Source organism: Xiphophorus couchianus, chromosome 21 (genome assembly GCF_001444195.1).
Source record: "Xiphophorus couchianus chromosome 21, X_couchianus-1.0, whole genome shotgun sequence".
In the NCBI taxonomy this organism is placed as follows: Eukaryota; Metazoa; Chordata; class Actinopteri; order Cyprinodontiformes; family Poeciliidae; genus Xiphophorus; species Xiphophorus couchianus.
The window spans coordinates 1,553,533-1,578,284 of NC_040248.1; the positions used below are offsets into that span (position 1 = coordinate 1,553,533).

A 24,752-nucleotide genomic window follows, 5' to 3' on the forward strand; every position below is an offset into this window, starting at 1 on the left:
GACGGAACTGAATCGTTTCATTCATCGCTTAATTAACGTTTTTATATATATAATCGATTATTTTCCTCTTATATGGCCAAAGCGTTAGCTGAAAACAGGACGTACTGTTTTAGCGGCTACGTTTACTCATGTTTCTATAGCAACAGCGGTCAAGCCAGATGACTTCCGGTTTGTGTTCGATTCACTCTATGTAGGTGCTAACAATAAATATTTTTGTTCTTTTTGTTAGGAATGAATAAACAGGAAGTTTTCATCTTCGATAGCCGCTCTAAGAGTGAATGAAGATGAACCGGAAGTGTTCTGGGGTGACCGATCCAGAAACTGTTGCTGTAACTGCATGAATACATGTAAGTGTAGCCGTTACGACACCACGTCCTTTTCAATTAACACATTACAGAGAATAAACGAGGAAAAAACATTAAATATGAAACCATTCAGACAGACCAGCAGCGGAGTTTAGGGCCTCAAAACACAGCTTTTGTTTTGATATGCTACTTCCGCTTTTGCAGCTAATTTGTATGCTAGGAAACCTAAATATTTAGTTAGGAGCTAAGTATTTAGCAGAGAAAATAAATGTTTAGTTTGAAAATTAAATGTCCAGTTTGGAAAATAAATATTTAGTTTAGAATTAAACATTTAGTTAGCAGAGTAAATATTTAATTATAAACCAAACATTTTGTATTTATCTTTTAAATTAAATATTTAGTTTGGATCTCTGACATAAAAATATATGAATAACATGGTGAAAACATGACTTTTAAAAGTTATCTCCCGAATGGTTTTCTCTCTGACAGGCTAAATAAACCAAAAATATTGCTCTTATTTTATTAATCTGTAACTTTACATTCCGTCTCTTTGCCACACAGTTCTGTGAATCTTCTACTTTCAGAACCGTTTTGATCTGAAGAAAAACTTCCAGCTTTTAGTTCAACTAATGGAAAAATAAACGTTTTTCTCTCTTGGCTTCTTTCACCTCCAGTTGTTTCCTATTAATTTATATGTTTATATAATTTTCTCAGGTCTGTTCTGCTTGTTGCGTCATCAGATTTATATGCTTCTGTTACTTTGGGTTTTTCCTTGTCGCCTCTTAAAGCATCTGGAGTTTCTCTGGGTTTGTTTCTTTCCTCATTTCATTTTCTAGCTGCAGTTAAACAGTTGAATCATTTTTGCAGCTTCCTGTCGGTCTTTGCTCGATCTCTCTAGATTGAATGTTATTGCGCCATCTGTTGGCAGCTAGATTAACTTTTTTAAAGGGGGAAAAAAATCTAAATTTTTCTTCATTTTCATGTCTGACTGCATAACTGCTTTTACAGAGAATATTGTATTTGTGTTTAGATGATAAAAAACATAAAGCGAATTATTTTCTTCTCCACTTTTATTCTCCTGCACACAGAAATCTGCAGCTCTTCACTCGTCTGCCTCAGACTCTTCGTCATCCTGGCTGATCTGGAAGTAGCGCAGCTCGTAGGTCTCCTTGTCGGACGCCACCACCCTCAGCCAGTCCCGCAGGTTGTTCTTCTTCAGGTACTTCTTGGTCAGGTACTTCAGATACCTGCCAGAGAAGACAACGGCTCAGTTCTTCTGTTAACGCCATCTCTAACAGCATCGCAGGCCTCGCTCACCTCTTGGAGAACTGTTTCTCAGACGTTATGTTGATCTTGTTCTTCATGCGGCCGACCTGGACGATGTTCCCCAGGTTCCCCGTCTTCCCGTTCACCTTGATCCGCTCTTTCAGGAAGGTTTCCTGTCACACAGAGCACAATAATGCGCTAGGGAAGGGAACCCTAGTCCACATGCAACATTAGCTGCTAGCAAAACCAGTCAATTTAATGTTGCTATGGGAACCGTGACGGCTGTAGAGGTCACATCTACGGACAAAAGGGACTTACAAAGTTTGCGGAGTCCAGGATGCCGTCCTCCACTGGGTGGGTCAGGTCCAGGGTGAACTTCCAGGACGGGGCTTTTCTGGACTTCTTGCCTGCAGCGACTCTCCTCTGTTTGATCTGCAGCACAAAGCAGCATCATTACCTCCATGAGTCACAGCCCAGACCTCACTTTATCCAAAACAAACACAAGCTCTCTGAAATCACCTCTTACTGTGAAAAATTAACAAAGTATAGAAGGAACTGTAAAGTAACGGTTACTGTGAATACTTTGGATAATAAAGGACTATGTGACGGTCGGCCATCACATGCTGCTATAGACTAAACTTTAAATTAATACTCAAAACCACAATCATGCTATTGTTATTCTACATTTAATAATTTACGCTTGTTTTTTGTTTGTTTTTTAAATCAGACATGGAACAAGTTACATTTTCTCTGATTGCATTAATGACTTCAAAGTATTATTGATGCTACAAAGAAGTTCTCAAACCATTAATCAGATTAATGGTGATGAATTATGAACTTAAGTAATAAATTGTTAAGATTTTACAGACTAAAAGAGGCCATTTGCTGAAAGAACACATTTATAGCAGTAATTCAGCCTGAACTGTTCAACAATACACACATTTTGGGCAACAAGTGTAAATATTTCAGCTTATTGATTCAGGTACATAAATAATGTATTGTGCAGGTGTAAGTTTATTTTATTATATGCTGATTTCATAAACGCTATAATTTCTCCTTTAGGGTCAAACTTGGACCATTTAATATTTCTAGTGCACTGAATCAGCCCACAACTACTGTACAATAATAACTCAAATACAGTATAAGCTACACAGAAATAAAAATGTTTTGTAAACATTTAAAAATCCTAAACTGGTAAGTAGCAAAAAGACCACGAATAAGCCGAAATGACTACAAGGCAACGAGCTACCTATCAACCAAAACAAAGCACGTTAAAAATTCATCTGAATGGATAAAATTATTCATAAAGAAAATCCACTATTTTTTATGCGGAGTCTGGTCTACCGGCAGCCTGATACTGGAACACGTGTACAAGCTAACGCTAACTGCCCTGTTTCTACACTCCTTATTCATAAAAACAATTAAAATCACGCAGCGCTTACTGTAACAATAATATTCTATATATGTTTTAAGTAAAGAGACAAACAACAACTAAAATCACGTCTATTTCGCTAAATGGATGAGGAGCGAACCGGACTCACCGGCGCCATGTTGAGACCGAACGGGAAAAGGAAGAAACGGATGTGACGCACAGGGACGTAAGACGCACGGCTTGAAACGCCTTTCCCAAATATGGTCAATGCCACATCTGCCAAAAATAATAGAATACATGTGAAAATAACAATTTACAACCTAATGACAGGGGGAAAGTATCACGTAGATACATTTATTGAGTAATTTTGTGGAAAAAAATTTTAATTTAGAGTAATTTTACTCCAACATGCTTTTTACAATTACTTGATCATTTTTGTAGCTTTATCAAATAAAGAACAAAGATATTTTAATAAAATCTACACCAGATCCAGAAACATAACCTATAGTTTATGTTGAAATGAGACTTCTTGTTTGGAGACGAGCTTCAATTTTCTGATATTATTTTCTATTTGCAAAACCCTTCGTGCTATTTGGAAATAAAGAACATACAGTATAGTCAGTAATATATATTATCAGTTGACATACTTCACCCTGTGCTAACATACATTGCCTGCTTTAAATATTATTTTTATAAGTTTACTGAAACTAATAGGAAAAGTGTTTTTTTTTCCTGCCTCAACATGTTATTTTGTAGTTATGTTACTTATTTGTATGATTTTCCCCACATTTTAGTCTTTAAAATTCAAGAATTTACACATAAAATAATATTTTCTCCATCTGACAATCAGTTAGTAATTAAGTAGCCTTTTTACTAAATACTTTTGTAGTCTTACTTGAGGTATTTCTTAGTGACACATTGTTACTCCAGAGTATAATTTCTACCCATCTTTGCTAATAAAGTAGCAGATGTTTTAATAATTAAATAAACACAGATTTGAACTTAGAAACAGCAGCTATCATGATTTTTCTCTATAAAAGAGGAAAGTTTGGTCACTGCAGGACAGACGTTGTTTTCCCTGGTTGGTCCAAAGGTCAGTTGTTGCCAAACTCGGCCTGATAATAAAGCTGCTGGTCCTGTCCGATCATTGACCCGCAACACGTCTCCAAGCCTGCAGAGGAAATCAGCCGTCTGCATGAGTCACAGAAACCGTAACTTCACCCTGAAAGGGAAGAGCTGGAAAAATGGAAGAAAAAAAGAAGCATGCATTCATTTTTCCAGTGAGCAGAAGGCAGTGATTCATCTGCATGCTGGGTGTTTCTGCCATGGCTTTAAATACTACAACACAGGAGGAGGAGAAGAAAAAATGCTTCAAACAGGAACTCAAAGTAACTCACAGGGTCTGAAGATGAGGAAATAAAATCTGGTTTTATTTCAACCACATTGTTACAAAACTCAGTTCTCTGGAGTCTTGATTTCAAAATCAGGGCTGCAGGGAAATAATAATTGTAGAAATATTGAATTCTGTGCATTTAATTTTGTGGAATTATGGAACTTCAAATCAAAAGATGACTTCAGATTATATACAACAGGAAAAATGAATGAAGAATTATTTACAAAAGCAGTAACATGAGATAAAAGCTTCTACGACACTAGAGGAATCTTTCAGTATTCAGCTTTATTTGAAGTAAATATATATTGACTCAATTTCAAAGTTATGTTTGAGTAACAACAGCATCAATAAAATAATCAACATACTGTGAGCAGGCTATCTTATTCCTTAAGTGCCTAATGGTGCTAATTAGCATCATACTTCAGTTTATACTAATGGTGGATGCTCTGTGACTGGGAACAAAAACACAATACATTTATTGTATAAATCCAGACATTACAGTGTTAAGATGGCTGCAGAAACCCGGCTGTTGATTGAGAAAATTTGTATCCAAGATCCAAAAAAAATAAAAATTAAGAGAAATTCTTTGAAAATATCGCATGACAAGACTTTAAAAAACAAACACTGTAATAACTGTAAATATGATTTCATGACATGTTAATCATCATAATGACTGCAAACAAACACAGACATGAATTATTTCTATTTATTTAATGTATTAAGATAAACTTGTTTTACCATCACAGCCAAATAAATGAGAATATCAATAGTTGCTCTCAGGATAATTAATTAATTAATTACTTTTACTTGAGTAACTGACAAAAAAAAAGTACTTTAGTTTTACCACATATTTTTTACTTAATGTTTAAAAGTAAATTTTACTTATTTGATCTCAAGTTACAATGTTTTAGCAGTTTGTCAAAGTGAGACTTCTTGTTTGTGCACAGTCTTTGTTTTATTTTCTATCTGCTAAAGCAGCTCAGAGATTTAAATACTACAAACATCGTCACTAAGATACGTTACTGACAAACTTAAATACATTTAGAAATGTTTCCTTCATATGAATTTTATATAAATACAGATTTTGCACTTAATTATATTCACCTAATTACATCAAAATAGTTAAACTTCTATGTTTTTAAGTGTAAAGTTACTTGCAGTGGAGGCTCCTTTTTAATCAGCTGATGTTCCAGTTCAGGTCCGATCAGTTCGGCGCCGATCACCCGGTAATCAATACATTTCTTGGTTCCTTTAGGGAGACGACCAGAACTGAATCCAGATGGAAAATCAAACCGACTTTGGACTTGATGCACCTCAGACGTTCAGCAGATCAGACTGTGGAAACTTCACCTCTGACCTCAAGCAGTTTGGATTTTGTTCTCAACTTCCAGAAAAAAAAAAATCATAAGTTTTGATTAACCTGAAATAAAAAAGATAAAGACTTTGAATCGTTTTTAAATCCAGTTCAGATTCTTCCAACTTCATCTCCCCCAAACTCAATTGATGTTGGTTGTGCAGTTTACCACTTTTTCCTTCCACTAAACTTTCCATTAATATGAGCTCTTTGCTTCAATACAGCACTTATGCAAGATTCTACATTTAAAACTCAGAAATGTGTATAAATTGAATTGGAAAGTTTAGTGGAAGGAAAAAAATCTAAATATTTAAGTTAATTTTGGTTTCTCATTAGTTGTTCGCCACAATCAAAATCACAAGTTTGACATTTTGAACAGAATTACGAAAAGTTTAATTGATTTTCTCATTTATTGTATGGAGTCATTTGCACATTCCTGCAGCATCATGAGCAGTTTTATAGAGGCTAGGATACTGATGCTAACACTTTCCTAAGGTTCCCGCTGCAGAAACAGTCTGCAGCATAAAGCACAAGTTATAAATCGCACAAACAGAACTGATCCGACACTGCAATGCATTTATTTTCTGCCCACAAAACAAAACCTTCCAGGAGACAGAAAGCAGACAGCGTTTTGCAGTTTTTGTCCATTTGTATCATTGTTTTATTTTGCCTTCTTCAGTCAGGTGACAAAAGGCCTCGAGTGAACAGAAAGTTTGCAACTGAACCACCCTCCCAAACCCGAATAAAGTCCCTCAAAAAGAAAACAAAAGGAAACACTTCTCACTGCAAACCGCCTCCATGTGGAGGCCCACACCGCGCCACACTCACGCCGCTGAAATCAAAGAATAACACTTTTTGTAATGGGGGAGGGAGGAGGATGTTACATCGGATCGAGAATTTGGAGCAGAAGTACGAGCGCTCCGCACCGCCGCGGCCCTCAGACTCCTACAGACGACAAACAGACACCGAGGGGGAAGTTGCTGAAGTTCCTGACTGGGGTGGGAAAACTTTTCTTTACATGCTGGGTGGGCTTGTTAAGCGCTAACCACCCTGGAGATGGAAGCAGTCCTCCCCTCCAGATCCGCTTTTTTAATCTAAAGAATATAAAAAAATAATCATACAAAAGCTGAACCCCAAAGTTTCTTTTAAACATTCAGGAATGTGAGTGGCGAAACCAACACTATGAAGGCAAAAATAAGCAGGAATGAGCAACTGATTGGGATTTTTTAAAGTTGTTTTTATATAAAGTAGATTGTTACCAAACAAAAACTCAGTCATCAGGCAGAGGACCACGCAGCGAGCTGCAGTGGAACATTCCCAACAGCAACGGAAAAGAGAAACCAGGGTGGGGGAGGAGGCGAAGGAGAGGGGGGCAAAAAGATCATTGATGAGAGAAATTACAACAGAATGATTTGAGGTTGTCTGTGAAGGCCGACGCTTTGGTGACAGAACCAATGAGGATGCAGGAGACTGGTTGTGGGTGGTGCTTGTTGCCTGGGCAGCAAAGTCCATCTCCCTATTTGCTGGCCAAGACCTTGGTAGCGACAGCACATTCCTCCCCCATGGCAGAAATCACGGTGACCTGCGGGCAGCCAGAGCAACGTGTCCGAGTCAATCATCTGAAACCCGACACCGGACCGTCTGCCACGGCGCCAGAAACAGAAACTCACCATGAATTCTTCACCCCCCTCGAACTTCGATTCAATTTCCTTGCCGATGTCGCTCTCAGGGACGCGCAGGTCCTCTCTGATGTCACCGTTGTCGCTCATCAAGGACATGTAGCTTTCAGCGATGTTAACGAGCTGAAAGCAAACAATCCACTTCATTACTTCATCTGAGAACATTTTAAAAGGCTTTCATGTTTACAGATTTGGTAGAATTTGATGGAAAAGACATGGATTAAAGTTACAAACAGAACCTGACAGGTCCAGGTTCTGGATGAAGGAAACACCATCAGGTCCTGCGCAGGACGGTGAGGGGAACCAAACAGGTTATGATCCGATTGGTTCTGAATGCCAGAATCCTCAAACCCAATGATGACAACAAACAGTTCAGGCTAACAAATGCTAATCAGGCTAACGCTAGCCACTATTAAATGAAACTAGTGTCATCATGCTAACGCTAGCAGAACCAGACCTGCTCACTCAGCTGGTTCATTATTCACTAAGTGACAGAAAATCTTTTTATTCCAGTTGCTCTTCAGAAATTTGATTTAGCTTCATTTTAATATTGTTTTGAATCTTTAAGTCTGTTTTTATTTTGTTTTAAGTATCGAGCCACTTTTTATCATGTCATATTTATAATTGTGTTTATATTAAGATACATTTTGTAAATATTATAACTTTTGCCATTATCCAACAGAACAGTATTTTGTTTTCTCTACATTTATATTCTGAGTTTATTTTTTTTTACTGGCCGTCACTGAAAATTATGGGACAATAAAAGACATTTTATTGTAACAGATCATCATATAAAGTTGATTGTGTTGGTCTGTTAAATAATCCTGGGATAAAATCTTATTTTGTCCTAAACTATTAGTCTTGTTATGAAGCGTCACTAAACTGACCTAAAGTTCAAACCAGAAGTTTTAAATCAGAACAAAGAGAATAAAGATTCCAGCAATAAAAATTAAATATTGAGTTTCCAGAAAACAAACAACCTGCAGTAAAATCGTTTCATCCTGGAGCCGAGAGACTAAAGACTCCCAGGTAAAATACCAGACATGTTCTAATTAATTTAAGACTCGAGTTCAATTTCAGCTCCAGCAGAAAATTCAAAGACTTCGGATCAAAATAATCAGTTTATGTTTTTATTATAATAAAACTCACTTTCAGATCTATAAACTGTAAAAATCAGGCAATAAAATCTAAAAACTTCCAACATTATGGATTTTTCTTTCTACTTTTAGTATTTAAAACTAAATTAATCGTTGCCATAAATTCATCACCATCTTTTAGAAAAAGTTCTTGTTCATCAAGAGTGGAAAATTAATTCAACACAAACACTGTAATGTGAACCTGATTAAACTAATTTGATACTTTTTTCTTTTACAAACTATAAGTTTAGATCCAGCAGAAGATCAGGAAGAATCTCCTCCTGGTTCTGGTCGGTTTCTGTAACATCCTGGTTACCTGATAGTCTGTCCTCTTGATGGCGGGAACATCCATGTTGTGGGTGGAGGGGCACATATCTTCATACTTCTTGTTGGTGAAGATATCGATACCAACCAGGTTAACCTGCAGAAACACAACAAACCAACAAAGATGTGAAAACTGGCAGCAAACAGCTAAACTAGAAATCTGAAGAAAATTTAAAACCAAGTGAAATTAATAAATCATAGTCACAATCTCCACGATAGGGAACACATCCTGATTTTAGCCTTTTAATGATTAAAGTTTTGAAGAAGTGGGTGGAACCCGGCGGCTCAGAAGCGTACCTTGGCATGTCCGTGCTTGCCGGTCTTGGAGGTGGACATCTCCACGATTTTGCAGGGGCGTCCCTTCAGCACCACGTACCCGTTCTTACGCAGGGCGGAGCACTGCATGGGGTAGGTGGCGGAGGCGCCAGACTCACCAGTCGTGAAGTCAAGATCGGGATCTGCCATGGTGCGATGGGTCTGGGGCGCTGCGAGGACACAAAACGTCATCAACACCTGGACAGGTAAACACTGACCAGGTAACTCTGGGTGAGTAAAGGTTTAATAAACGAAGCAGCAGAAACCATTTAGAAACTGACTGATGCAAAACAACGACAATATATTTATAGTTTTATTGAAGTCAGAAATGGACGTGAAATCGCTCAAATTATTTCCCAGATAATTTCTAGCAAAACGATAAATCTGTGCAGAAAGACAAAACATCGACGCCTCGACCTTATAATGTTCCCATAAATAAAGTCTGAACCATAAATGCAAATATTCTATCCTTAAATATAAATTAAAAGTCCATTCATAGTGTAGATAATCTGTTGTCTGACTGCATTTAATGTTCTCACATTTTGTTTTCATCATTAAAATCATGGCGGGTATCTGAAGAGAATCTCAGTTTCAGTCTGATGCAGGTTTTTATCAACGCTGAATATTCATCAACTGGAAGAATAAACTCTGCAGTTTCTCAAACCTTCCACATCTGTTTCAAAATCAGTTTCAGAAGCAAATTAAACTTTATTTTCATTCTGTAATGTCTCCTCCACTTTACTGGAGGCTAAAACCTTCATTTATTAAAGCTGGAATCCAAGAAACTAAATAAAAATATTTACAATTCAACTGAAATATTATAGCCAACTAAATACTGCAGCTAAACTAACTCATGATCACAATCTATATCAAATATCTATTACAGTTTGATTTTTGTTTATATAATATATCTTCAGTTATTTTCATGGGTTCAACTTTTATCTAATTTCAGCAATAATTCAGGTTCTGATATTTTCTCTAATAAAATTCTGATTTTATATACGTAGAAGAACATTTACACAAAATCAAAGTTACATAATCAACTCATAAATTATTAGTTTATTAAAGTTTGTATTTATGCATCTTCATTCTTTGCGTTTTCTTTAAATTGGCATAAAGACAATTTGACTAGAGTCGTTCAGGCAGCATAGAGCTGCAATAACCAGACAACGCCTAAATGAATTAGCTGGGAATCCATTCAAACTCAACCTGATGTACTTCACTATTTACAAACCCTAAATATCTATGCCAACTTTCTAAACCTATAAACTATGGTTACTGTCACGTTTAGCAATTATGTAATTACGCATTCCTACATTTTAAAGTCACTATTTAAAGAGTTTGCTTTAAATTAGCTTTTATTGCTGCCTTTGCGACCTTTTTGGGCCTTTTTAAGTAATCCAACTCACCAGTTCAGAAATGCAGATTTGTTTTTAGGACTAAATGTTTCATATCCGAGATGTTTCCCCCGTCAGACTGAAGTAGGTCTGAATAAACAGAGGCGATAAATCCGCAGCGTCCATGAAACGTGGAGGCTCGGACAGGCTAACCGGCTAAACACGAGGCTCAACTGCTGTGTCATCCACCGCTGCTTCAAACGGGTCCGGATCAATTACAGCAGCAGAAATCTGTTTTTCAGAGTAAAAAATGTAGGAATAAATTTGAGACAAATTAGGAATAAGTCTCTCCGGGGGATTAACGGGATCATTTAAGAAAGTAGCACACGCTAGCTTGGCCTTCTGGTAACAACATACCGTTATTTTATAACGATGGGCTGGAACTGAAATGCGATGCATTTAGTAACGCTACCGTTAGTTATGTCTCGTCATTGAATAATAATAATAAAAAAAACTCCACTTAATACCTAATAAAACAAACTCTTCGTAACTCGTTACAGTGGCTGTTATTTAAATAAGTGAGCTAAAGCAAAGCTAACAGCTGCTACCATTGCTAACCGCAGTGAGATGCAAAATAAAGAGTCCAAATCACTTCAAGTTCGACGGCAGCTCGGGGTTCATTTTTATTATGGCCTCCACGAACAACCACTGGCCGCTGAGAGACAGCGCGGAAGGCTGGAAAACACGGCCGACATGACACCGAGCGCCTCGCCACCGAAGGCCGCGTGTCCCTTTGATTCAGCCCCGGACACCCACACCCTGCCCCACCGCCAGACTGGAATCCACCGGCAAAACAAAGCAGCTACTCCGAAGGCTTCGCTTACCGGGAGGAAACTATTTCCCTGCCTTTAAATCCACTCTGAGGTGAGCTAAAAGCGGATAAAGTTTTCCGTTTATTCCCTGAAGGAAGAAACACGCGCCATGCCGCACTTACCTTCCGAGCAAAAAGAGGACCGAGAGTGCGCATGCGCGGCCAACTTGACTGCAGCATCCGCGGAGGAAGCGGGGAGAAGCGGGGCGTTTATGTGTTCGGGCAGGCAGAAAGGGTTGCCAGGTATTTTCGAGGCGACCCTGATTCGGGCAGGGAGAAAGACTGAGACTCTCTGAGGAGAACTGGCAACCCGTCAGCTCACCGATACATTGTGGTTCCTGGGGATCCTACAGGCACGGATAAAAACAGCTAACTACCCAAAAACTGTGGTCTAAAATGAACTTATGTCAGAACACGCAAAGACTAGAGGTTGGAATATAAATAATATGATTTGTAAGGAGTCGGCACATGCAGAACGGACATGAACTATAATTTAGTCAGTAAAAACAGGTGAAAATTACCAACAGGATTGGACTTAGCGTTTTGCTATGTTGGGATTTATGTGATAAATCAACATAATGTAAATACTTGTAAAGTGGAAGGGAAATTATAAATGGTCTTTTTAAAGTTTACAGCTAAGTAATAATTGTTTTTCACAAAATCATCAGTGGCAGAATTATTGGAACCCTTAACAATTAATATGCAACAAACGTAGAAAACATATTTTGGTATCTAAGTTTTATTTTATGTATTTAGCAGTTAATTTACATCATGTTTCTCAGCGGTAGAAACATGATGACACAGGTGGTGCGTTCCATTTGCAATAGAAACTCAGAAATTTTAACTTCCTGGTTAGAAATTTTTTATTCCCACTTTGCGTTTCAAGATGGCCGCTCCTTGCATTTCAACCTTAAGTAAACTCGGGTTGAAATGTTTATTTTACAGGGCACACCTGTAAGACTGCATCTAAAATCAATGTTTCAGCATCTACAAGTGGTGAGAAGTATTTAAAATGATGTTTATGATGTACTGGAAACAATGTGTTCTTCAGCATTGCGATTTTGACGTTACAAATGGCCCATTTCTCTTTGTTCATCTTCAAAATGGAAAAAAACGAGAGATTCAAGTGTGGCTGACAATCTTTGTAAGTTAGGAAATGTCTAAAGAAAACAGCTCTTCACCTGAACCAGAGGCATGTTAGTGTCACTGATAGCAACTATAAATGATTTATTTACTGACTGGTTGAGACTGATGTCACGGGAAACATTCTCAGTCCTACCATCACAAAAATAAATAAATGGAGTGCTGAACTTTGACTTTAACTGGAACTGTGTGCTTTGGTCCGATGGGACTAAAACCTTGTTTCCATGGGTCAGTTTGGTGTAATATTGTATGGTTCAACGTATTGCAAATGACAGAAAATATGTTTAAAAAGTGTTTTTTATTTCAATCATCCCTTCTGTATGTTGAACAACACAGTGTTAAAGTTTGACTGCAAGAACTTTGGTTTAATTCTTAGAATAAAACAATAATTTTAGCAGAATAAAGATGTGATTTTACCAGGTAAATGACTTGAAATGATGAGGAAAAAACGTGGATAATTATTTTTTATTTTTCATGTTGGAGTACTCATAAAATTACCGCTTCATTCTCCTAATATGGCAACTTTTTCTGATAATATTAACACTATATTCTGGTTTAAAAAAAAAGTCTTAGCCTGACCTTTATATTTTGTTATAAGAGTTTTACCTGAATTCAAAGTCCAAACTAATAGAAGCTGAAAAACGTGCTGGTCAAACAAGATGGCCGCTGACATCAATCTGAACTACGAAAACCAAAGGAGCGCATGAGTGGAAATAAACATAAATTTCAAAAAATTAAATCTTTAAATACCAAAAACTTGATTAGTCGATAAAAGGAAAAACTTGGACCACTGAACTTCTCATGGCTAGCTAAGCTAGGTAGGTGGAATCAACTAACTCACTCACTCTTCGGTTGCCTAGCAACAACCTGTTGAGTAACAGCAGCAGTTTCAGGTTTCGCCACCGTTCCTCATAACTGCTTAAAAATAAAAAGCAATGAGACGTAAAAACTGTGGATAAAAGAGGAAATGTTACTCCAACAGTTTGGAAGTCTTTCAGATATTTAAAACAAATCAATAATTATCAATACTAAACCCTTTTTCAGCCATATCGTCCAGCAGGTTGTTACTCTGACATCCATAAAGTGAAGGTTTGTGTGAAGAAAGAGAAGCAGCTCTGGGTTTCTGCTGTACAAGGAGAGGACATTTATTGTAGATTTCCAAACATCACAGATGTGCGTTGCTGGATGGCGGTCGTCTTCTGACTGATCCCAGTGACTCAGGCGAGGTGAAAACATACGCTCACATGCATGTCACACACCTGTGCACACGCTCAGACACACAGTCGCACACGTTCACAGTCTTGATACAAAAAATTGAAATACAAATAATACCACGATAAAAACATTGTATTTTGTTTTTTTTTAGAAATTCTTACAGTATTCGCTATGTTCTCTATTCTGTAGAAAGACAACTAAGCTTCAATAAGTGAACATTATTTATGTCCTCTAAAATGATCAGTAAGATATTATCATCATGTAAATTATTACAGTATAAATATCTTTTAATCTATTGATTCTTTTCCTCCTGCTCTTTATTCACAGGTTGATGATCAACTCTAACCTCCTGCACGTTTTAAAGGCCTCAGCTGGCCTCAATCTGCGTCCGTTCATCACATCCTTTAAGATGTTTAACAACTAAAAGGAAATAAAGTAAAAGATGAAACAGTTTTCTCTCATAATCCCAGCGTTTACAGTCAAAATCTACGAACCTGCTTGGTTTTTACATACCTAAATTAATAATAAATGTCACCAAGATGTATAATTCTCCAGTGTACAATCTTTACTGTTATTCAACCAAAAAAAACACAAAATGCTAACATTTTCCAGGGTTTTGTCCATTTTCTATTGTAAAACCAACAAGTGTTTTGTCTCAACCCTGAAATTCATAACAAGTGAAGACGGTTCAACATGTATGTCTTCATGCTAACTAAATAAACAGCCATGAATGAACGAAATGAAACTCATTTAGTTCCTGGAAGTGTTCAGAAAAATGTCCAGGTTATGATGATTAAAGAGGGATGAAATAAAAACAAATCTCATAAAACCCTTTTTGTTTTTGTCTGCTTTTAAACAGCCGTGTGAGTATTTACAAAAGTGGAGAACAAGCAGAAGAGCTAAAACAGAAAATAAAAAGTGGTTTTAACACAAGGCAGGAGAAATAACACCTTCCAGAAGTTTGCAACTATTCTACGGACGAGTTCTTCCAGTGAGAAAAGACGTGAAGATTTCTGTTATTGTGTTGCTGCTGCAGCAAAAGTACAATATCTACAAGCTTCCTTCTCCTGTCAGGAACCAAACAGCTGCAGCAGCTGCTGCAGCCACGGGTGACATCTCTCATTCCTCCCTCTGACAGTCGTTGCTTGTTTGAAGGATTATTGGTATTTCCTGGGAGGAGGCAGACGTTCCAGCAGCATCACTCAAAGCGAGTGTTCACACTGTGAGCTAAGAGCATCTGAAAGGAGCGACGGACCACAGCTGGGCGTTTCACCTCCTACTGATGCTTTCTGAGTTGTTTCTGTGTTGCATCATGAAGAAATAAAAACCATGAAAAGTAATCTGCTATATTTTGCTAAAACAGTCAAGAAAACCACCAAAAGAAACAGAAAGCTTGTTTGGGAGGATTATTTTTAACTATTTGGCAGCTAATTTTGTTGTGTTCTTTACGTGTTTTTATATATGTAGACAAAACATATTCAAAAATGAAGTTAATAAGAAAAATATGGCTCAATAATGCAACAAGGCAGTGCTTCATACTGTGCTAGCAAACTACAAAGCTGTTAGGAATCAGTTGTTCATTTTATTCAGGTCTTAACTTCTTTGGAAGCTAAAATTTTATTTTGGAAATAAACTTAATTTGCTTCAAGAGAGAAAACAAGCAATAAAAGGTGATAATATATCACGTCTCATGGAAAATAATCAGAAACTGTCATGAAATGTTTGTGATCTAATACAGAGCAAATAGTTTATTTGCAGCTTTGATGCTGCAGCTAGCAAGACATGTCACACTCTTTATGTTTTATATTTTATAATTATTTATCCATCTTAGTTAGTCTGATCTGAGTTCTAGTAATTAACTTAATTGTTTTTTTATTTTCAAGACGTACTCTGTGTAAAAGTCTCAGATGTTCCACTTGATGCCTGACAGTCTACAGAGTGTTTTGAGTTTAGCTCGTTAAATTTAGCGCGGCAGCATTAAGCTGATGTGTTGGAAGATGTGCATTGAAAGCGAAACGTTGATCATTTCATCAGTGAACTGTGCTCTGTCTTTATGTTCACATTTTTCTTCACATTCAAACCTTACAAAGTAATTTTGTCTAGTTTCTAGTGTAAGTATCTTAATAAACTTGAAATAAGACCAAACTAACTTCCAAGTGACTTTTCAGAATGAAATAGGAGCCAGTAATTCATTAATATTGATGAAAAAGTTCTAGTTTCATTGGTAAATTATTTCATTTATAACATGGGGAAAAGTCATGGTAAATAATCTGTCAGTGGAACTAGAACTTTTTAAAGAATATTAAGGAATTAAATCAATTAAAAAGCTGATATTTCCTGCTGAAAATTGACTTGTAAGTTGGTTTTGTATTATTACAGGTTTACTAAGATATTTGCACTAGAAACTAGATTTTGTGTTTTTGCAGAGTTCAGATTGAAAGTTTGCTGCAGGTTTTTTATAATCGGTGATGGCTGAAACAGTGAAATGTCGCGACGTTCTTTTTGTGTTATGGTCGAAGATTTCCTGTCACTGTCCCTTTAAGATGGTCAGATTTGATGAGGAGGCGCCCAGAATCTGAATCATTTCATATTCTGGTGCGTTTTGTTTGTTGCTTCTTAAAGTTGTGCATTTCTAATCCTAAAAGTGAAACAAAAAGGATTTTCTCTCCCAGCAGTTTCTGTTCTCACATGTCAGCAATTCAGACAGAATCTAATAAAACAGAAATAATGAATCATCCTGGCTTTGTGAGATGAAAACAATCGTAAAATTGTGTGCATTTATGATCTCATCCTCAGGTGTTTTTTTGTCTAATGCTACTTTGTTTACTCACTAAACTACAGCCGTGGGGTTTTGCTGCAGCAGGCAGGCCTGTGTACTCGCAGTGTGAACACCCTGGATGAAAGTCACTGATGTGCTACACAAAGAGCTCCCCACTCAAAGGCTACTGGTCAGGTCCTTAAAGGCTCCAGATCCACCCTCAGTCCGGCCCAGCAGGCCAAAGCGCCGACCTTGTGGGGTCACCTTCGCTCTGCAGGTTGTCACACCAACCACAGGACCTGCAGCGCCCCCTACAGCGTGAGGATGTCTAAGTAGGGACGCTCTGCTGTGGTTTAGCACCTCCCCCAGATGTGCAGTCCAGTCAGCAGCTTGTTGTTGTCGTCGTCCATGAGTACACACACACATATAAACACGCACAAACACTGTCCTCCATCGTCCCTCCGGCGAAGGGGCGTGGCTCCCAGCGGGGGGCGGGGCAGGTTACCAGTTCATCATGGAGCTTCTGTTCAGGGTCATGAAGAAAACCTGGCTGCTGCCTCCAGAGCGAACCGAGGCAAAGAAAACCTGCAGAGAGCGAGGAAAACTTTAAAACCTGACAGCAGAAAGAAACCAAACATCATGAAACCTTCATGAGTGTCGATTTATAAACCTGGAAGAGTTTATGAGCGTTTGATTGGTCAGTATGGCTAGAAAAGATCTACTTAAGTTCAGTAAATTTACCTTTTAAAGGTGACCCATTATTATTATTTCCTGCTAAGTTATTCATAGTTAAATTTAAGTTCTAATAAAGTATTACATAAGAACGGCAAAAGCTAGAAGATTGGTAAGAATCAACCTACTTAGAGTCAAATTAACTGATTTATTGATTTACAGATTTTTAAAAAAGTTTTGCTAGAATATAAATAATGCTAAATGAGAGTCAGATCTGAGCTGGTTTCAGACTCACTTTGTCGTTTCTCTCTGTCAAGAACTTGAGGCGCTGAGCTCGTTTGTGCATGAAAACGCCGTCGAGGTGTCCCGTCTCCACGGAGCGGATCTCGATGGCCTTCTCCCCCCAGCCCATGATCTGGTTGGAGTGGATGTAGGCTGCAGGACAGCAGGATATACATAAATATACATGTAAATACACCAACATGGAGAGAGAAACCCAGAACAATCGCTGCCAGAGCTTCTCTCTATCGGACTGATCAGATCAGAGGTTTGATCTGAATGGATCATGATTTCATATCTGTAACTGATCAATACGACATTAACTGAATCCTTCCAGCTCTGGCAGAACAATAATCCGTCCAGTCAGAACCAGAAGCCTGACGCGACATCTAGAAAATGTTTATAATCCTGAGGAATGTGGAGCGACTTGGTTATTTTGGGTGGAGTCCATATGAAAACAACACCGCCCTGTCAGGACGCGACTCTGCAGAAGAAGAGCAGGTTCGGCTCGAAATGCGACTTCCTCTGTTAGAAAACGTCTCTTGTTCCCTGAAGCCGTCTAAAGCAGACGTTTTTAAGAAAATCTAGAAAGTTTCACCTTGTGTTTAAAACAAAATCTACTATTTTGAATTTCTTTGTTGCAAACTGAAATATTCTTAAAAACATCTGGTTAACACACATCTTTGATTCTCCTGTTTCCAACACTTTTTGTGGAGGAAACTAACCTGCACATCAACCTGAACACCCCATCCATACTGTGAAGCATGGTGGAGGCAGCGTCATGTTGTGGGATGGCTTCCTTCAGATGTATGGAGTTAAACCCAGAATGATCCTGGAGGAAAAGCTGCTGGAGGGTCAGCAGGACAACCAGCCTGAGGCATTATGGGATGTTTAAATCGTTAAAACTTTTCTAACCTCAGATATAAATCATCAAGTTTCCAGTTAGCACTGGGAGCACTGGGAGATGAGTTTGATCTTTTCACAGATTATCTGTCTCATTCCCTACTGTCATGACATGACAGATTCAACAAATATGTAAAAAGTTACGTACTGCAGCTTTAAGGAGGAAAGGTGAAATAAGTTCCCTGGCAGTATTTTAGACAGAATCTGTGTCTCTAACAGATTCTGTGTTAGAGACACATGAAGGATTGCAGCTCATTACAAATCAGGAAACATGTTTGTTTCTCTCTGTGTTTCTCTCTGTGACATACCGACGGATGTGGGCATCTCGCCCCACTGCAGCACCACGTCTTTGGTGATTCGGCCGTAGGTGTTGACGTAGACGCCCTCGTCCTCGTAGCACAGCAGCATCTCCATGCCGTCCGTCTTGGGCAGGACCACGATGGCGTGCGGGGTCACCTGACCCTGGATCTGTGGGGCAGCAGAGACGGGATGACGGGGGGAGGTGGAGAGAGAGGCGGCTCGCCATGGAAACGGACACAGCGTGACTCAACAGCGCCAAAAGGCGATGAGAGGCGGTTGCTATGGTCACCGTCTCCCTCTTCTCCTCATCCATCTCTGACTGAAACACCGCCAGGGTTAGAGGAGGACACTGACTCAACTGGCTTTACTGTCTCATTATGTTCTTGCTGACGCCGTTTTTGACTTAATGAAGTCGCAGGATTGTGCAAAAGTCTTGAATCAAGCAGCTGATCAATGGCTCTGTCTTCAGATGTTTCCTGTTTTTGTTCATTTTTGTCCTTAATCCATAAAATATGTATCATTCTTAAGTTGTAGGCCAAATTTTCACAGAGTAACTTAATAATAATCATCGTGTCGGAGCTAAAATAACAAACAGTGTTATCTTTGGGGGTGTGTACAAATCTAACTTAAAATTGGCTTTTGGTTCATTTCTTCAGCTTATGAGTCTTTTTATCTTATGACTCATGAAAAAGAGTTTGGGGATTACCAGCCTGAAAATGGTCATAGAAATTAAACACAATCAAAATGTAAAGCAAAACTGGAGAAATACTGATGAAGACCAGCTTAAAAACCTCAAATATGAAACAAAGAGGTTTGGATCAGGACTTTATCACAATAAAACACATTACTTCATGACTTCATCACCATTCAGTTGATTCATCCAGGGTTTGTCTGATATTGGATCTATTTCATATTAAATACTGTGTTTCTCTCTGATTTTAATAAATGAGTACAAGCTTTAAATTTTACTCAACACACACTAAACTTTTGACTTTTATTTACCTCTAGAGGCCAGACATAAGCCCTAAAATAGCTATTTGTTTTGGGACTAAATTCTTTTTATTCTGTAGATGCAGTTCATGTTTTATTCTATTCATAACAACCAAAACAATACTTTACTAAACTTTTTCACAATTTGTCACATCACAGCTACAAACTTCAATGTGTGTTTATGCAACAAACCAACACAAACTAGAGGAGGATTGTGAAGTGAAAGGGAAATAAGTCATGTATGAAAATTTTATATAAATAAGAAAATTTCACTTATTTAGATTCTGTCTTTCTGGTCAGGTCTTTGTAGAAAGTCCTTTCACTGCATGTTTTTCAGGATTTTTTTCTAGAACTGCTGAACATCTAAAACGTGAAACTTTGAGCTCAGGTCTGTCAGATTGGATGGAGAGCTTCTGTAAACATCTATTTTCAAAGACCAACGCTTCACACAGCAGCAGTATATTGATATTTAATCTCTCAACAGACTTTGTTTACTAACTAGATGACTTCTGAAGCTAACTTCTTGAGGTTTATTTTATTACAGGGTAGTAAAACAAATGTATCATTTCCCTCCCACTACTTGTGTTGATCTTTTACATAAAATCTCAAAATATTAAAAAGTTGTGCAAGGAGCTGTTTAGATTGGGGGACAGGTCCTTATAATTTAGGTAAATACATCTGTCCCCACATCAAACAAATACCAGAGTACACACACACACACACACACACAATCTCTGTCACTTACATGTGAGGGGATGTAGATGTCATAAGGGTTTCCAGAATCCACATCAATCACATGGAAACCTACAGTGGAGCCATAGATGACCTTTAACCTTTGGCCCTCCTCCACAGTTAAATCCACCAGCAGGGGGCGATGTTGCAGATCGGTGAAAGACTGACAGGAAGAGAGGAAAGTGAGTGATTAGAAAACTGCCTATTGGTCTGAATATTCATTACATTCTCCTGTAAAGCATTTTAGTCAGTATTACTGACCTACTGACAAAAACTTTAAGCACTAAACTTCTGAATCTTACCAAATATTTCTGTGTCTTTACATCACAAATACAAATCAAGCCTTCTGTTATTACCTTAAAGGCCATAAATTTATGGTAAGGTTTTGGTGCCCAGGCGTAGATTTCCACTGAGTTTTTCAGAGCGATCACCAGGAATTTAATCCTCTCGTATTTCACTGCAGGAAAATATTTTAAAAACACATTAGACAAGAAGAAAATAATAAATTGGTTCTTTTGAAAGTTTAATTTCAGTAATTTTAAATATAATGAAAACCTAATTGGGATTGTGTTTTTACTGGGTTTCTAAGCTGACAACGTACCGACTTCATAGTGGACGCAGCCCTCCAGCTCCCCCACTGTGATCCAGCCCTGCTTCTTCTCCACCTCCGGATCGTTGTGTAATATCCTGTTCCTCAGCCAGGACAGGTAGTAAACTCGCAGCTTGTTCTTCTTCCCTGCACAATCAGAAATTACAGGTTTATTTTCAACTTACCTGCAGATCCACCAAAGATTTAGAAATTTAGACATGTTTTGAAGTTTTATTTATACTGTATACCAAGAGCAGTCCAGGCAAAGCCTCCAATGTAGCAACAGGCAGGGTTTTTCCCAGGTAGGACTGATGAGGGCAAGTTAAGACCTGATGAATTCACCAGTTAGTCTCTAAAGCAGTCGATTAAAAACCATCTGACTGCTGCAGTCCTTTTTACTGTGAAAAATTCATATTTTTCAAACTGTTATATTTCCATTTGGGTCTCAGATGCTTCTAAAAACAGCCCAAGTGCTTAAAATAAAACACCCAGTTGTATATTTTTTGGTGTCTGGAAAACGAGCCATTTTGAAAACTTTTCTAATGTAACGTCACAAATCAGCAGGCACGTCCTCTCATCTAGCAACCCCAGCTGAACCACCCCGTTCCCTAGCAACGCAAGCGGACCTCCAGCACGTTGGGTCAGCTGGTTTTAACGCTGTACAATGGCTGCTGGAAAAGACAAGTGTTTGTTTTTGACTTGCCATTCAGAATCCATTTGCTGATTTCTTGTTGGCTGTGGAGGAGGCTCTACTAATGCTTTTCAAAGATTTTATTTGTATAATTGTGCATCCGTTTGCAGCCATTTCCATGTGCAACTATAAATGTTGAGTTGGGGGCGTGGCCAGCAGCAGTTTATGTGGATTTAAAGTGACAAGACGCCCTAAAACAGCTTGAAGTAGGCAGAACTGACCAGGTTGAAATCTCAGCTAAGAATAATTTTTTAATGAAAATGTTTTGTATAGGCCACAGACCTATTATAACCCATTCAAAGAAGCATAACATGTCACCTTTAAAGGATAAAGTAAACACATTTAATCTTACCGTCCCAATTAAATGCTTTTGTTGGCTGAAACCTTTAAGGAAGTTAGGCATCAAACATTAAAGGTCAGATTAACCTGAGATGGTGACCAGGACGTTGAGTCCCTCCAGGACGTCCATCTGCTGGAAGCGCCTTCGGTTAATCAGGTTGTAAACTTTTCCCTGGCCGCTTCGGTCCAGCAGCATTAGGCCGTTTTCTGTCCCCACCAGCAGATTCACTCCTGCAGAAAAAACTTTTTATTTCCTGCAGAAACATGTCGGTCCCTGCGCGGCGTCCGCCGGCGTCTCACCCCACAGAGCAGCGCAGAGGATCTCAGAGTTGAAGCGCTTCTTGTATTTCCTGATCTCAGGCGTGTCGCTGTGCGGCCGGATGTTCGTCGGGTTCACGTTGACCACCGAGATCTTCCGGGCCTCGTTGAGCCTCGCCTGCTCCTGCTCCTGTTTCAGCAGCTCATCAGCAAACAGCGCTGCAGAAAACACAAAAATTAACCTGATGAAAACAAATCTGCTGTATACACACATTCAAATTTTTAGCAATTTTAAAATATATATATCTATTTATATAAAAACAATGATGCCTGTTTCTTTTAGCCTACTTGGCTTCACTTATGTATGTTTTTATGGCTAAATTGTAAAGTGCTAATTTTCTGTAATCAGAACTGTGGCTATAATAATAATAATAATAATAATAATAATAATAATAATAATAATAATGGCGGACGTTGGGTTGTGGTCTAAGAGAGAAATTCAAATGATTGATTTTTTGTAAACTTGCAGTTGAATGACGTTCAACATCTGTAGTCAAGTTTTCTTTATTGACTGTTAAGAAATGTTTAATTATTTATTGCATTAGCTTCTGCTAAGTACCATGCTGGAGTAGCGCTTTAGCGTTAGTGGAACTAATGTTTACGATTAGTACTTTAGCGCGGTTAGTGGTGCCCATTATGTTAAGTAGGACATTAACACAGTTTTATGTTGTGAGTTCTAGGTCTCTCTGTGCTGTATTTATTGTCGGCTTTTTAAAAATAACTACAGACGGCTGAAGATATCATCATGTTGGAAAAGTAAGAAATGTTTAGTTCCTCTCCATGAAGGAGTCGAGGACGAAGCCGGTGAGCTGAATCGTACCTGCAGCAGAGTTTTTCTCATCGTCTTCGGTCGGCGAGGTCCCGTACACCCGGGGGTCAACGAACGGGGTGAAGGACGCCTTGGAGCCGCCGCTGCCTCCCATCCCGTACTGCAGAGCACAGAAACACAGCAGACACTCAGATCTGATCAGCAGTCAGGACTTAAAATAAAGGAAACATGGGGTTAATTAAAAGCTATGCTAAGTTGTTTCCTTTATTTTGTCAGAAAAATGGTGGGAACTTCCTGGTTCAGAGGCTGGAAAACTGAAAGATGGAGGAAAAGAAGGAGAGAAGATGGAGTATAATTAAATCATTTGTAATCAAAATAAACTTTTGCTAAAGATTTTTCCCCTAAAATAAGTTTAAATCATGCAAATGTCTACTTAAATGTTGCCATAGATTAAACATGTTAAAGTCAATTTGAAGGTGGAATGAAATATAATCCTAGAAGAAACAGGACTAACTCCCCAGTGGCACAGCAGCTCCCTCTAGTGGCACAGAGAGGAACAATTGAGAATTACAGTAGTAGCTGCTACAAGGTGAAAGCTGCACACCCTCCTCCTGTTATTGGGGTAAAACCAGCAGGTCTGATGATGGGGTTTGTTTGGTTGGGTTGACCTTCATGAACTGGTTCAACTGATAGTTTCAATTAAAACATGGAGAAAATGTCACAAGTGAAATAATCTGCCAGTGGAACCAAAACAAGCTCCTGTGTACCGAGATAATTTAACTAAAACTAGACTAAACATTTGGTAGGATTTTGTATTTCTGCATTGTTTACACCTCGCAGATCTTTAATCCAACATTAAAATATGTTTGATTTAAACACCAACGAGGTTTTATTCTAGTTTTTGCTTCTGCTTGTTGTCTTCTGTCTCCATCTGTTTGTTTTTGTTTAACCAGAACGATGAAAATCCTCCTTATGGCCAGAAATGAACTGATGGTGCTGAAGGTAACGTTCCACCCGGTTCAGACGCTGCCGTGTTTGTTGGAGGGGTCAGTGGTCAGGTGATGATGTGGGTCAAAGGTCAAGGGGTTGGACAGGGTGACAGAGGTTTGTCATAAGGGCCGGGTTCTGCTCCACCTACTTGGACCAAGGAGGCGCGGCCCAGGGTGGAGGTGCTTTGTTGCACCAGATCTGGGAGGTTGGTGTTGCCAAGGAACGGATTAGCGCTGCCATGGTAACTGTTGCCAGGGGCAGAGCTCCGCCTCCGTCCCCTAAACCTCTGGAAGAAGAGAAGAGAAGGGGGCGTGGCCCCTGAGCGGCGAGGCGGTGATGGAGGTCAGGCTGCCGGCGGTGGAGTTTATTTCAGGAGAAAAAACCTCCATCATGTTAAAGACGAGCTGCAGGTCCAGAGTTTGGGTCAGAATAAAACTGGTAACGTCTGAAGTAAAACCAATTAAAATCTTTGGGAAAAGCTTCAAATATCAACATTCAGGATTTAACTGAATGTTTAAACTAATGTTTCATTTCTTGAATCAGATCAGATCCACAGTGTTTCTGCAGGTTCACTAAACCAAATGTAAGATTTTTCAAGACCAAAATGAGTGAAATTTATTACCTGTGTCATAACAGAAACAAATAAAAAACTATTGATGAAGAAATGGTTCTCCTTTAGAAAGTAACTACATTCTTCCTTTAGTTGAAGGTA

At 38.6% G+C, this 24,752-nt stretch overlaps 4 protein-coding genes across 50 annotated transcripts in view; all 4 read right to left on the minus strand.

Moving 5' to 3' along the window:
• The window catches only part of LOC114136418 (NACHT, LRR and PYD domains-containing protein 3-like), a 476,176-nt gene that overhangs the window by 259,367 nt on the left and 192,057 nt on the right, over positions 1–24,752 (minus strand). The window lies entirely within an intron of this gene.
• On the minus strand, positions 1,358–3,253 carry rpl22l1 (ribosomal protein L22-like 1; the record flags this gene model as incomplete). Its single annotated transcript, XM_028005802.1, has 4 exons — positions 1,358–1,552; positions 1,623–1,744; positions 1,890–2,003; positions 3,113–3,253. Coding segments are annotated over 4 exons (522 nt in total), but the record flags the coding sequence as incomplete, so codon positions are not given.
• eif5a (eukaryotic translation initiation factor 5A) lies at positions 6,084–11,609 on the minus strand. 2 transcript variants are annotated; one of them, XM_028004490.1, is made up of 5 exons: positions 11,476–11,609; positions 9,127–9,314; positions 8,822–8,926; positions 7,361–7,492; positions 6,084–7,272 (listed from the first exon to the last, which is right to left on the minus strand). In XM_028004490.1, exons 2-5 carry the CDS (start codon positions 9,292–9,294, stop codon positions 7,207–7,209), a joined length of 471 nt encoding a protein of 156 aa, XP_027860291.1. In that variant the 5' UTR covers positions 9,295–9,314; positions 11,476–11,609; the 3' UTR covers positions 6,084–7,206. The 2 variants fall into 2 exon arrangements, with proteins under 2 accessions (XP_027860291.1, XP_027860292.1); XM_028004491.1 differs by lacking the exon at positions 11,476–11,609 and adding an exon at positions 11,366–11,451.
• Positions 16,134–24,752, minus strand: part of tnikb (TRAF2 and NCK interacting kinase b) — a 52,608-nt gene continuing 43,989 nt past the window's right edge. For all 12 annotated transcript variants that reach the window (XM_028004325.1, XM_028004322.1, XM_028004323.1 and 9 more), the window contains 9 exons: positions 23,102–23,210; positions 22,264–22,440; positions 22,051–22,194; positions 20,946–21,080; positions 20,701–20,801; positions 20,358–20,507; positions 18,631–18,790; positions 17,436–17,575; positions 16,134–17,053 (listed from right to left, as the gene is read on the minus strand). In XM_028004325.1, the coding sequence (XP_027860126.1) occupies positions 16,970–17,053; positions 17,436–17,575; positions 18,631–18,790; positions 20,358–20,507; positions 20,701–20,801; positions 20,946–21,080; positions 22,051–22,194; positions 22,264–22,440; positions 23,102–23,210 (1,200 nt within the window). In that variant the 3' untranslated portion in view covers positions 16,134–16,969. The remainder of the gene's footprint in view (positions 17,054–17,435; positions 17,576–18,630; positions 18,791–20,357; positions 20,508–20,700; positions 20,802–20,945; positions 21,081–22,050; positions 22,195–22,263; positions 22,441–23,101; positions 23,211–24,752) is intronic.